Source organism: Hydra vulgaris, chromosome 07 (assembly GCF_038396675.1).
Source record: "Hydra vulgaris chromosome 07, alternate assembly HydraT2T_AEP".
NCBI lineage: Eukaryota > Metazoa > Cnidaria > Hydrozoa > Anthoathecata > Hydridae > Hydra > Hydra vulgaris.
In genome coordinates, this window is record NC_088926.1 from 2,705,412 (window position 1) to 2,720,000 (window position 14,589).

The 14,589-nt window shown below is 26.4% G+C and overlaps 1 protein-coding gene across 2 annotated transcripts in view; it reads right to left on the minus strand.

Moving 5' to 3' along the window:
• Positions 1-14,589, minus strand: part of LOC100202519 (deoxynucleotidyltransferase terminal-interacting protein 1) — a 69,095-nt gene that overhangs the window by 23,528 nt on the left and 30,978 nt on the right. For both annotated transcript variants that reach the window (XM_065800797.1, XM_065800798.1), the window contains exons 4-6: positions 12,776-12,878; positions 4,944-5,039; positions 2,256-2,357 (exon numbers count right to left, since the gene is read on the minus strand). In XM_065800797.1, coding sequence (XP_065656869.1) covers positions 2,256-2,357; positions 4,944-5,039; positions 12,776-12,878 — 301 coding nt within the window. The remainder of the gene's footprint in view (positions 1-2,255; positions 2,358-4,943; positions 5,040-12,775; positions 12,879-14,589) is intronic.

Consider the following 14,589-nt stretch of genomic DNA (forward strand, 5'->3'; position numbering starts at 1 on the left):
AAAGAAAGAATTAAAAAAAAAAATTCTTGTTGTAATAAAACTTCTTTATTTAGCCCAATTTATTCATATATAAGTCCTAGAACATATATGCCCTAAACCAAACCTTTAATTGAGTTGGTGAGAAGAAGAACAGCACTAGTTCATTATTTGTTATTTGCACTTTTTTTCATAATTTCATTAAACTTATGTCGATCTCTCTATGTACTACAAAAATAATACTAGTCCATCTTTCTTTCATTATTTTTTGCCAACTGGCATCCAAAGTAAATAGTTTATAAACTATAACTGTTTAAAACTTAAACATTGATAATCTCGGAATGAAAATATTGGACTAGTACTGCTCTTCTTTTCACCGATTCAATTGATAAATGTGCAGAAGAAGGTTATTTCAGTATATTTTATAAAAATGTAATAAAAATAAAACTGTTTTTTACGACTAAGTTTCATGCAATTTGCATTCTATTTTAAATTTTAGAGTTTTTTTAATAAAACTTTTTAAGTTCTGCCTTTTAGTTCTGTAATTTAGAAACCAACTTTATTTTTCACCATGCTTTATTTATTTTAATAAGCAGTTCATCAGCAGTATTTTTAAGGTTATTATATATATATATATATATATATATATATATATATATATATATATATATATATATATATATATATATATATATATATATACACATATGCGGTAGTGGTGTAGTGGTAGAGCGCTCTGGTAGTACCGCGCTTAACTTGCTTCTCTGCACAGCGGCCTTGTTCGTCAAGGTTTGTGTTTCGGAGTTATAGAATTGAGAGAGAGTTATAACCACAAGTAACCTCCTCATCTGTAGTGGCCTTCTTGGCCTAGGGGAGGTAAATTATAAAAATATATATATATATACATATACATATATATATATATATATATATATATATATATATATATATATATATATATATATATATATATATATATATATATATATATATATATACATATACATATTATACTTTACATTGATTTTTCAATAATAAATGTAATAAAAATAAATTTAAGTAAATTAAGTAAATTTCTTTTTTCCATCTGCTTTTGACACTCATGATTCGTCTCAGTTTTTTTGAAAACCTGAGACGAGAAGAGAAAAATGTTGCACTTGTGAAAGATTAAATTTCTTTAGAACATTTGGGGTAATTTTTACAACAGTTTAATATTTTTTTAAAAGGTTAAAAAACTTTTTTAACAAAGGTAAGATTTTTATACAATAACAAGGAAATTTTTCCATCCAACAATTTAGAAGCTTTGCTCAAAACATCTAGTTAACTATAAACATGGTCACACTGAAGGTAGCAGGCTTCATGTAAAGAAAGAAAGTGTAACTTCTTGAAAGCATTTTTTTATTAATTACATTAAATTTTTATTTTGTCCAGCACATAATTAAAGTAATAAAAAAAAAAAGTAAATAAAAAAAATAAAAAATAGCAAAAAAATTTCCAAGTCAAAATCATTTTCATTATCATATCAAAACAGGTGAACTCAGTGTGTTGTGTATTGCTATTTTTTTTTAAGTTAAAAAAAACTCTAGAAAAAAAATTTAATTTATCTACTTTGTGTTAAACTATTACATCTTGTACGTGCTGTCTTTCTGGAAAATGTATTGTTTGCTTTTGCCATAAAATTTTCAAATTAATGAAATCAAACAAGATTTTTTTTTTTTTTTTGTAGATGTATTAGCTGATTCAGCAGTTATACATTTCATTTGTACCAAAAAAACATTTCCATATACTGAGCCTCCAAACACATGCAAAATACACCATTAAATCCACAATGCAAACACATCATTTTTATCCTATGATAGGTTTTTATCTTTGATATGTTTGTTGTTTTAAAATGTTTTTAAACAAAACCTTTTTTGTTAGCATTTTTTTATCAAGTTCTATGCATTTTGATCAGAAACAAATTTATTGATCATTTGAGCTAGCCTTTTATTTTTGCAGATAATATAAAAAAAAAGGCCCTCTAAAATTGGAAAGTCCCTCATTATATACAATCAGAATCTTACTATAAACAAACTTGAAGAGGTTAGCTAACACACTGTATATATTCAATTATTAAACTAATTTTTATTAAATAAAAAGAGAAAACAATTATAAAAATAAACAAATACTTAAAAATTAAAAACATAGTCTTAAAAATCTTTTATTTTCTCCACTAAAAAATGGAAGATTTAAATTCTGATTCAATTTATAGTATAAAATTAAATTCTTAGGAAAACTACCTTTTTTATTATAACACTACGAGCAGATGTCATTAGTCCTTCTTCTTTTTTCAAGCTGCTTCCTTCTTCCAAATCAGTATGAATTTTAAATAATGACTTTGCCTAAAAAAGAATTTAAAAGTATTTAAAGTAGTAGAATCAGCGCACAAAATAAAAAATTGAAGGTAGAGGGTCAATTTGATTGGCTAACACATAGAATTGACAATTAACTGTTTTTATTGACCGGTTGACTAATTTTTTTTGTAACACTAAAATTTGTAAATAAAAAAATAATTATTTATGCTTTAAAAGTATTATTTATAATTTTAAATCAAATCATAGCTTTTTTTATTGAAAACTCTCCACAAAGCAGAATTGAAAAAAAAATATTTATAAAAAAAAAACCCAAAACCTATTGATGTTTTTTTTTTTTAATAAAACATGTCTTTTTTTTGTTTAAATTCCTGTTTTTTAAACAAGCCACCTTTTTCAATTAATAAAAAGCATTAGGGGTCATCCATAACTTATGTCATGCTCAATGGGTGGAGGAGTTAGTGATTTAGTGAAGACTTGCAATTTAATCCTATCAACCCTGCCACAAAGATTTACAGTAAATAACTAAACCTTTATTTAACAATTTGAAATCTTGCCAGTTTAAAACAGTTCATAAGAGCCGATTTAAAAAAAAAACGTAGTCTTGATTAAAAAAAGAGGTTTGATAACATCAAATTAGTTTTAGATGTTTAACATTTAACTGTTAACTTGTTTAAATTTTTATTAAAATTTTAAAACTAAACTTCTTAATTAAATTGATTAACAAAACATAAGAAAGTTTTAATTTAAAAAGATCTTTGTAATTTATTACTCCCCTAATGCTTTATGCTTTAAAAGCATTTATCATAATTTTAAATCAAGTCATAGCTTTTTTTATTAAAAAATCACAATAGTTGAAAATTTATGAAGATGTTCTTAATATTGAATTTTATTACTACGATCATTATTTTAAATAGAAACCAAGTGTAGCTGTAGAAAATATGAAATATTAGCATGTGATGATAATGGAAAGGTAAATCTTAGATAGTTATTTTTCGCACAAAAAGTTAAAATAATTGAAACTGCGCATTTAGTAGTAGAAGACTGTTTTATAAAAATGCAACTATAAAAATTACTAATGGTAATGGTTAAAATTGCTAATGGTTTTATTATTAACTCAATAAAAAAAATGTGCTAATGATAATTGATGATAATTGGTGTTAATTAATGATAACTATAGTTTATTTAAATTGCAAAACAAGTTAATAAGGTTTATTCATTGCAATGGTGGTAAAATTTTAAGTGGTTTTAGTATTTTCAAAACACAGCCTGATTGTTTTCAAAAGCTTATTTTCTAAAAGTCAACTTATTTTAACTTGGTCAACTAAACTGGCAAGAATTTATTTTGGGAGGTCAAAACAAAAATTTTGATCATTTCTGGCAGTTGTTGGCTGTTGATCACCTGTTATTTTGTGCGCAGGTAGTAGTAGTGGTGGTAGCAGTAGCAGGCTTGGTTAGAAAGGCATGCAATCACACGCCATTATATGACCATGCAAATAGTATTTTGTTTTGACAATTTGACCACAGCTTTAAAATGGCATGTTTTTAAGTGCTTTTTTAGATTTTGTTTTAACTAAACTAAAACTTTTAAAAATTTAAAAAAAGAAAAAAATCTAAAAAAAATTTAAAAAAAGAAAAAACAAACAAGAGAATAAAAAGTATAACTAAAATTAAAACACATAATATAAAAATATAACTAAATGAAAACTAAAAAGTTCCCATAGTAAGGATAAAAGATTTAAAGTTTGGAATAATAAACTTTAAATCTTTTATCCTTACTATGGGAAATATATTATGGAAAACCCTTAAAATAAAGAAACAATTTACTTCTAATGATTGTTTAATAAATATTCACACTTAAACTATAGTTATATTTTACATAAAAAATCATTAGAAGTATTTTGTTACTCAATTTAAAAGCAGATTCAATAAAATACAAACATTAAAGATTTATTTTTTGTAACGAATTTCAAAAACAATAGTCATTTAATTTTAAAGAAAATTTTAAGTTTTTTAATTTTAATTATAGATAACAATAGTCTGACAAATAACAAATAACAAAGTTTGTTTAAGAGACTATTGTTATAATAATATATATTTATAATAACAAAGTTTGTTTAAGAAACTATTGTTGTCTAAAAAACTCATTGTCTATAAAACTTAAATTTTTATTTTTTTAAATAACGTTTATTATAAAAAATGCATGCTTATATAAATTATTTAATATAAATCAAAAAAAATTACATAAACTTTAATTAATACTTTTAACAAAAATTATTATAAGTATATTTTGACTTTATTGAAAAGTGTTTTGCTAATATAAAAATAATAGTAAAAATAAAAATTATGATCATAAATTTCAAACATGTAATTTAAATTCTTTTTTATTCAGCATGTTTTTAAAATGTTGATAGCTGTGGTCAAATCCTCAAAACAATTTAACACTTGTGTGGTCATATAATGGCGCACGATCGCTTACCTTCCTGACCAAGCCCGTAAGAGTAGTAGTAGTAGTAGTAGTAGTAGTAGTAGTAGTAGTAGTAGTAGTAGTAGTAGTAGTAGTAGTAGTAGTAGTAGTAGTAGTAGTAGTAGTAAAGAACTTTTGAAATTTTTTACCTCTTCTAAACTTCTTCTAAGAATGTGACTAATGTGCTCCTCTGTGATTGGTTCCTTCAAATTATCACTAATATTAAAAGCGGCCATTTGAAACATCTAAAAACCCACACAAAAAATTCTTAAAAGTGGAAACATAATATATTGTATAATATAAACAATAGTACTTAAATTAAAAATACAATATATTTATACAAATACATAAAAATAAACTAAGTTGGCAGACTTTTTGAACATACTTTTTTTCAAAACTTTATTTGTATCAAATAAAATTTGTATTTTATAGTTTTATCTCAAGTAGTAAGTAGTAACAATTCATATTTCATAGTTTCATCTCAAATAGTAAGTATTAAAAAAACGTGTTTCATTGTTTCGCCTCAAGAAGTTTAGTAGTTTCATTGTTTGGTCTCAAGTAGTAATAATTTTAGTACTGTTACTGATTTGGACGCACTTAATAAAGATACAAAATAAAAATAAAAAACACTGGTAATTAAAATAAATAAAAATATAAAACTGGTAACTTATACAAATAACAATTATTGTTCTTTTGAACTATATGCTATATAACATCTTCTCTTATCTCTAATTTTTTTACTAAATAATAGGGTCATGGCACCCCCTACCGTGAAGAAGCACCTACCGTGGTTTTTGAAAAAATTAATAAATTTTTTATGTTTTTTTTTTTAATTTATCTTTTAGTATTGTTTTATACAAAACTAATTTATTTCACTAATAAATAATTTAAAAAAATATATATTTTTAAAGATTTGAGATGTTTTTTTACCCGCAAATGATTTTTTATTGCTTTCTCAAGAAAATCTTTAGCAGTAAAAGTTTGTCTAGTTTTTTTACGGCTTAAAACTTATATAATTTTTTTGATAAAAGTTTAAAATAGTTGTAAAAACATTAAATATTTTAAATTTTATAAAACAATATTAGTATTTTTTGTATAACATTGTTTAATCTTTTACACAGTAGGTGATTACGAAAATTATAATAGTTATCACTTACCGTTTATAAAAATATTTTTTCTGACGTGTTTTATTTTGTGAAATTTTCTCTCTAAAAAACCATTTCAGTTCAACTCAATTACCAATTAAAGGTAATTTAACCCTTGGGAGTATTTATTTGATATGTTTTTTATACTTTATTTATTATGTAAAATGAATCCGATTACAAAGATGCAAGGTTCAAAAAATATATATATATTCGAGAAAAGCTTTTGTATTCAGAAGAACAACTGCATGTAGCACTTAGAGATTTAAATGAAGGTGAAAAAATTTTATGTGTCAGCAAAAAGTTTAATGTTCCTGAAAGTACCTTACGCGACAAATTATCTGGTAAAAGCCAACCCAAACGATAAAACTCTGACTTTAAATCATATCTTGGAGAAGAAATAGAGAATGAATTGGTTGCTTTGTTAATGCAGTGCGCTAACATAGGTTTTGCAATAACAAAAAAGTTTTTAAGATAGTACAAAAAATAGTTATAGGGCGAGGTATAAAAACACCATTTAAAGATGATATCCCAAGTAAAAACTGGTTTTATAAATTTATGCGTTGTCATAAGGAATTATCGCAAAAACGAGCAAAGCATATTAGTCGAGCTTGAGCTCTTATAACTGAAGCATCGATAAGAAAATGGTTTAATGAAGTGTATGAATTATTAGGCGATGATGCGTATTACCTTAATAATCCATCTCGTGTTTTTAATTTAGGCGAAACTGGTTTTGAGTTAGCACCAAAAAGCTGTAAAAGAAATTGGCATTAGAGGAAGAACTGTTTATGAAGACTGCAACAACAGCGATAAGGAAAACCTTACAACTCTATTTTGCTTAAATGCAAATGGTGAATTTGCACCATCATTAACATTATACAAGTATGCTCGAATGCCAAAAACTATTGCTGCTGCTGCACCACCTGGTAGGGGACTCGGTAAAAATGACAGTGGCTGGATGACAACCGAATACTTTTATGAGTTCTTCACAAATGTGTTAGTACCATATTTGAAATCTATTAATACACAATTACCTATATATATGTTCATGGATGGATATCGCTCGCATCTGTCTAAAGAGCTCAGCATGTATTGCTCTTCGGAAAGAATTCATTTGATTTTATTGTTTCCTAATGTTACACACATTTTACAACCATTAGATGTGTTAGACCAATGAAAAAAAAGTGGCAGAACATTTGTCGGCAATTTAAATTGGATAACGATTTTAATGAAATTTGCAAAGAAAATATACCAATGTTGTTGAATAATTTTGTTATGGGTCCAAATATGAAAAAAAATATTATTAACGGAATTAGGTTGACAGGAATATTCCTATTTAATACGAACAATGTTGATTATAAAAAAGTAATTCAATGTGTTAAATTGAATTCCACAATTGATAATAATGAAACAAATCTTCCAAGCCATAATAACGCGGGAAACATATTTAAAAACAATGTTGCACCTGAAGTATTGCTACAGTTTGAAAAAACTGGAAATAAAGAATGGGGAGGGGAAACTGACTTCAGAGAATTATTTAATTTTTGGAAAAAACTTAAATTTAGCAGTAGCTCCAAACAAACCATAAATTTAATAGAAGCCAACTATAATGTATTGAACAATGAAATCAATAAAGAATCGTATTTAGATATTAGCAGTATGCAAAATGAAATCGTATCTAGTAATGTTAGCGAATTTGGAAAAAACGTAACAATAGATGAATCCGGTAAAAGTAAATAAGCAGCAGATCCACCAGATTCAAATAAACAAATAATAAAAGATGTAAACCCATTACACGACTTTCTTTTATGGCCAAAACAACCAATCACGAAAAAAATACTGAAACAAGTTGAACGATTACCGAGCGTTGTAACTTCATCCAAATGGTTAGAGATTCAGATAACTAGAGAAAATGCAAAGGAAAAGAAGATATCAAAAAAATTGAACGTAAAAATAAAGCTGAAAAAAAAGAATTGAAAGAAAAAGAAAAACAAGAAAAGTCTAAAAGAAAACAAGCTGTTACAAAAGAAAATTAAAATAAAAGACAAAAAAAAAAACATTAAAAAAAAATTTAAAAAGAAAAAAAGTTTAAATTCAGAAAAAAGCTTTGGTGAATAATTTTATAACCAATGTCTTCTTTGTTTTGTAATCATATTAAATTTATGTATTTGTTTCTCGATTTAAATATATAAAAGTAAAATTAAAATATACATGGTAGGTGGAGTATCGATTACGGTAGGTGGTGCTTTATTGCGGTAGGTGAAGAAACGTACTAGATCTTACAAAAAATTAAAAATAACATTAAAAAAATAACTTTACTCAAATTCGAATTATATAATTTAGTTAATAATTGAGTATAAAATATTAATTCGAAAACCCTAAATAAAAATCTATTATGGTTTTGGAGTTAAGAAGTTTTGAAGTTAAAAGTTTTTTTAAAGTCGCGGTAGGTGGTGCCATGACCCTATTTGTATTTGTAATGTGGTAGTGGTGTAGTGGTAAAACGCTTGCTTCATAAGCGAGAGGTTCCGAGTTCGATCCCCACCACGTCCCTGGTAGTACCGCGCTCAACTTGTTTCTCCGCGCAGCGGCCTTGTTCGTCAAGGTTCGTGTTTCGGAGTTATAGAGTTGAGAGAGGGTTATAACCACTATTAAGTAACCTCCTCGTCTGTAGTGGCCTTCTCGGCCTTGAGGAGGTGAATAACAAAAAAAAAAAAAAAAAAAAAATATTTGAAACAATTGTAATGCTAATTATTTAATTCCTTTAAAGCATTGGTACCTAAACTGACAACATTTAAATCTAAGAACTATGGTTTAATGTTCTACAAATAAATCAGCTAACCATTTATTTAGGGTACTTTTTCAAAACTTTCTTTAAATTTTTTTTTAATTGATTGTATATCTTGGCAACCAAATTTTATCATATTACCATAGTTATCATACTCAATCAATTTAGATTAACATTTAAATAATAACAAAAATTACACATTTGGTTCAATTTGAAGACCTCAATAAGGCCACAATAAAAGCACTAAACTAGATAAACAAAAATTCTTTTTTTTAAAAAACTTTTACAAAAAAAAACGCTTAAAATTCATAATTCATAATTCATAACTCTTAAAATTGTTTTTTGTTCATCTAGTTAAGTGCTTTTATTATAGATAAAAAAATATGTGCAGTTACACACACAATCATAAAATTTTAATGCAATGTAATACAGTAAACTCTTGATAACTCAAATCTGAGATAATTAGAACTTGCGGCAACTTGATGTGTTTTTAAATTCCAATCACTTGATAGCTCAAACATTCACCAAGTTAAACTCTTTTCTTTTGCCCCTTGGAGTTCGAGTACTACTTGGAGTTTGAGTACTACTTGGAGTTCGAGTACTACTTGGAGTTCGAGTACTACTTGGAGTTCGAGTACTACTTGGAGTTCGAGTACTACTTGGAGTTTGAGTACTACTTGGAGTTCGAGTACTACTTGGAGTTCGAGTACTACTTGGAGTTCGAGTACTACTTGGAGTTCGAGTACTACTTGGAGTTCGAGTACTACTTGGAGTTTGAGTACTACTTGGAGTTCGAGTACTACTTGGAGTTCGAGTACTACTTGGAGTTTGAGTATGTATGTCACTACTTATGACTATAGGACTATAAATAATAAAAATGTCTTAATGTGTTTCAATGTGTTTTTAATTTTTATATTACTTATGTAGTGTTACATCATGAAAAATTTTGACTGCAAAAAACATATTCACATCAACATCGCTTGGCCTAGGAATATACTTACATATAAAATTATATATTTATCAGATCTGATTCCTTTAACTAACTTTTTTATTTCCATTAGGGAAACGCAACTTTTGATCACACATTGTCACTTGCATTATTCTACACTGTTTTTTTCTCCACTCTACTAACAGCATTTTTATCAATGTTTCTAATCAAGTTGACCAACTCCTTTCACTTTATCTATTTGCAAATTGTTTTCACTTTATCAAACAGCAAACAAAAGTCTGAATATATGACTCAAAAGCTCAACTGTAGCAACAGTGACTTATCTGTCACTCAGGAAAATAAAAATTTCAGGCAAGCATGACTTTTATTTTTTTAAATCAGTTTTAATTCAAGTACTCTATGGTACTCACCTCACATGGTACTCATATTACTCATGGTACTCTACTCCATGGTATTCACCATATTCCGTAACTGTTCCTTTATACTCAAAAAAAATTTATTTTGGTTTTTTGTGCCTTGGAATTTCATCCTGTTTTTATACTTTTCTGATTCAAATAAATCACAGCTTTTTTTAAGGCTTTTGTAAATCTTTCTTTTTGACACCTTAAATATCTTCTTTCATATTTTTATAGTCATTTTTTAAAAATCCCAAAAATTGTTTGGATAAAATATCCGGAAAAAATATGGAACATGTTTTTCCTTATTTTCCTTTTAATTTCGCTTTTAGCTGAGTTGATTCAAACTTTTTTTCAAACCTTCCATAATTTTCGAGTCAAAAAGCTTAAAAAACAAATATATCACAAAAATATACACCTAAACTTGCATGTATGGATAATGTTTTGGATATCTGGAAAAACTAAAAGTTGAAAAAAATATCCGGAACTCTGGGAATATCTGGAAAAAGATAATCCCTGAAATATTCACTTTACCTTACGACTTTAACTCAAGTTTTTTTCTTTGCAACAAGTAATATTTTTTGTTAGTTAATAATTTTTTAAAAGGAGAAAATAATTATTTGCGAAGCGCAAATAGTGAAAAAAAAATTTACATAATTTAATTCATTTATATTTATATGTCAAAAAATATAGTAACTTAATTTATGTTAAATGATAATAAAAAAATGTAATATTAAATTTAAATATTTAAAATAAAAAAAATAGACATTACACAATATGTACATTAACAAAATAACACTCTAGATTTGTTTTTCTTGATTAGTAAATTAAACTTGTTTTGCGGTAATTTATTTTATGGTAGTTTAAAAAAAAGTTTATGTCCTTAAATAAATAAAAAATATTATCAAAATCACAAAGAGCTATTGTGCTAAGTCATTTTTTATTTAAATAAAGGCCTACAAGACAATCCTTTGGATGAATAAATTTAAAAGCTTCTTGCTCTTTTAATTTTTGTAAAAATATTTGTCAAAAAAATTTTTTACCCATTGAATAAAAAAATTACTTGGCCATCTTAAAAAAATCATTGCTTTGAGCCAATTTCATCAAATTATCCTTTTTCAGATTATGCAGTTCTTCAAAAACGGCAAATCCTGCATTAAAAGATAACAGATAATTTCATCAGATAACAAATTATTAGTCAAAGAAAGATCTAGACTTTTAAAGTGGTAAATTTAAAAATTATAAACTTTTTTTTACATCGAGCAATAAAAAAACTTTTTCAAGCTTAAAAATTCAAAAAAAAAAAGATTGGATCAGAATTTAAAAACTTTGAAATGTCAACAAACAAGAATATAGTATAATAGCTATTTCCTGATAATTTGAAGTGATTTGCACTTCTGCTTCATAAGATATCATGCTTACAATCAGACAATGTTTCGCAAATTTCAAAAATGGAGAAAAACGCAAAAGAAGATTAAATATTGCTGTTATTCCTTAATAATTTTTTTAGTTAGTAAATTTATCAAAAAATTAAAAAATAAGTTGGAAATAAACATTTTATATTATTAATCTACAACAAATTGCGTATCAAATGAGTTAAATATCAAAAATTCACTCTTTTTTAAATATTCAGAAAATACTTTAAACTGCCATGGGCAACAGGCAAACTGGAAGTTACAATGTCAATGAGAGAATGTAAAATTTTCAAGCTGGCACTGAATTCTTTAAAAAATTTTGGATTGATATTCGGACTGTCGATTGATATTTGATATAGACTTGTTATTTCCAAATTTTTAACAATATCCCTGAAATGAGTCAATACGTCTTCATGTGTTGTATGACCTAAGAAACTAGACTAAAACAGCCCTTGGAATTAGGAAAAATAATGCTGACCTTAATTGGTGTGAGGTCAGCATCAGGTTGGCAGAAAAAATGTGAAACAAAGGCTTGACCATAATTTATTGCCTCAAACACTTCCAGGTCACCAGTTAGGTCGGCATTGCCGAATGCTGACCCTAATTCTGTGGGTTGCTAAAAATAACGAACTTTTACATTGTTTATATTTACATCCTAGAACCTAGATGCATTAAAATCAAAAAGAATTTTCTTCGATGATATATTGTGTTTTACTTATTTTGTGTTGGGTTGTCAAGGCAGACACCAATTGAAAAGAATTCTATTGACCTGTGGCAAACTACACTTGATAGCTATGTAAAACTTTTTCAATCTCCAAATTTAGTATCATCTCTTTTTTTAGTATCATCTTTAAGATCTTTTTATAGCCAATCTTGGGAGTTATCATCGCTCAACCTGCCTTCTTGAAACCACCTTTGATTCTTTACATTTTTACTTTTATCTAATTCCATATTTATACTAACATAACAATACTAATCTATATATAAATTATATAAAACTTTAAAAGGAATAAATATTGATAGTAAGATTTGAAATAAACTTAAAAAATCAATCATTAAACACACATTACTAAACAGTAAACACTCAAAGATGATAAAAAAATTTTTTTCAGTTTTTCAGCATGATTTTCAAAAACAGCCTTTTTTACCAGTTTTTCCAGCAGAATTGACACCCTGAATTTACCAGATCATAACATTTATTATTGCCTTTACGAGTAAATATTTATTAAATTTTACTTTATATTTGTAACTCTAATGGGCATTTAACAAATTTTTAATAATTCAAAGTTAACCTCTTGATAGCTATGTAAAACTTTTTCAATCTCCAAATTTAAACTTGGCTGAAGAGCAGAACGAACTAATTCCAGAGAATTTGTTGGACTTGAACTCTGACTTCTATAATTCATAATAATTAAATTAATTTTAATGGAACACACATTTCAAAAATATTATATTAATTTTATTAATATTAATTTTATTAATATTAATTTCCAAGAAAAATAACAATAAAGTAATAAAAATCAAATAATTATTTCAATCTTTCATGTTTTTAATGTAGATACAAATACTAACAACTCCTAAGTTGATATATTCCATGTATATGTATATGTATATATATAAATGTCCTTTAATGCGCTTCTTGAAAACTGATAACAATTTGTTGAAAAAACATTTCATCTACATTTAAGTTGTTTTTTAAAAAAAAATTTTATCTTTTGTTAGATTTATAGATTATATTTATATTATATTATATTTAAAGGATTGTATTTAATTATTAAAATCATTTATTATGCTTACAGGTTATATTTATATTATATTATATTTACAAAATTGTATATAAATATTGATTAAAGGTTAAAATTGTTTAACTAGTTAAAAGCCTAAAACATGACAACATGACACTAAACATTAATTATAAGATAAAACTGTTTTTTATTTCAAAAAACCTTTCTTCTCACATGGCCAACTGAGGCATATTTACAAACAAGATTTAGTATATTGCTTTTAAAGTGATGAACATTCATTATAATTCATTTAATATTCATTAAAAGCTAAGTAACTTTACGCAAACAATCGATGTGCTAAAAATGTATCCTCGTTGTTAAAATGTGTCAAACAAACAATATAGATTTAAAATTCTATTTGTTAAAATTAAATTTTTAATTTTTTAATGTTTCTTTTTAAATTTTGTTGTTGTTGTTATTGTTCAGAGTTTTCTGTTCTAAACGAATTTTAAAATTTTTTCACAAGTTGCGCTAGAAAAATTAAAATAAAACCAAAAATATATTCAAGTTGCTACAACAACTTTGGAAGTTCAAGTTGCCACTACAATCTGGAATAAATTTTTTTTATTTTTAAAACTTTCACTTCCAAAAAGGCTGCAAGCAACCACTAATTAAAGTTGGAAGTTACTGGAAGAGAAAATATTAAGATTGTAGAGCAAGATAATGATTGACGAATGACTTAAAAGATTGCAAATTATATGAATCAAGAAGAAGGAAGTGAATTCCCAAAAACTGATGTTTGAGGAAAAAAAACTAGACGAATAAAAGTTTTTGGAGCACTTAACAACAGTCACAGAAAAAGGACGAGACTTAATTGAATGACGAGTAACACAAGAATGAATTTTAGAAAAGAGATGCAACCTTAGCAGATGCTAATTTTGCAACAGATTTGATATATGGTTTCCAAGAAAGATCGGAAGTAAGAGTTAATCAGAGTGAATGACTCATCGAGTATATTACCATTCATAAATAAAGGAAGTTCTAAATTATTGCGTTAACGATTGGCTGAAAAAAATTGAGTTTTATCTGAATTAAAGTTTACCAGCCACTGTGAGCCCCATGCTGTAGCAGAAGTGAGATCCTTTTCAAGCTCAAATGCCCCTCCAAGCAATCAGAGAGTGTTGGCTTCTTATCACGACAAGAATAAATGGTAGTATCATCAGCAAACAGTGCCACCTTAGATGAGAATATCTGGAAGATCGTTGATGTAAATTAAAAAGAGTATAGGGCCCAGGATAGAACCTTAAGGAACCCCGGCAGTTATAGAATAAGAAGAAGAGTGCTATCCATCAAGGACAACTTTTATACTACGATTGGAAAGG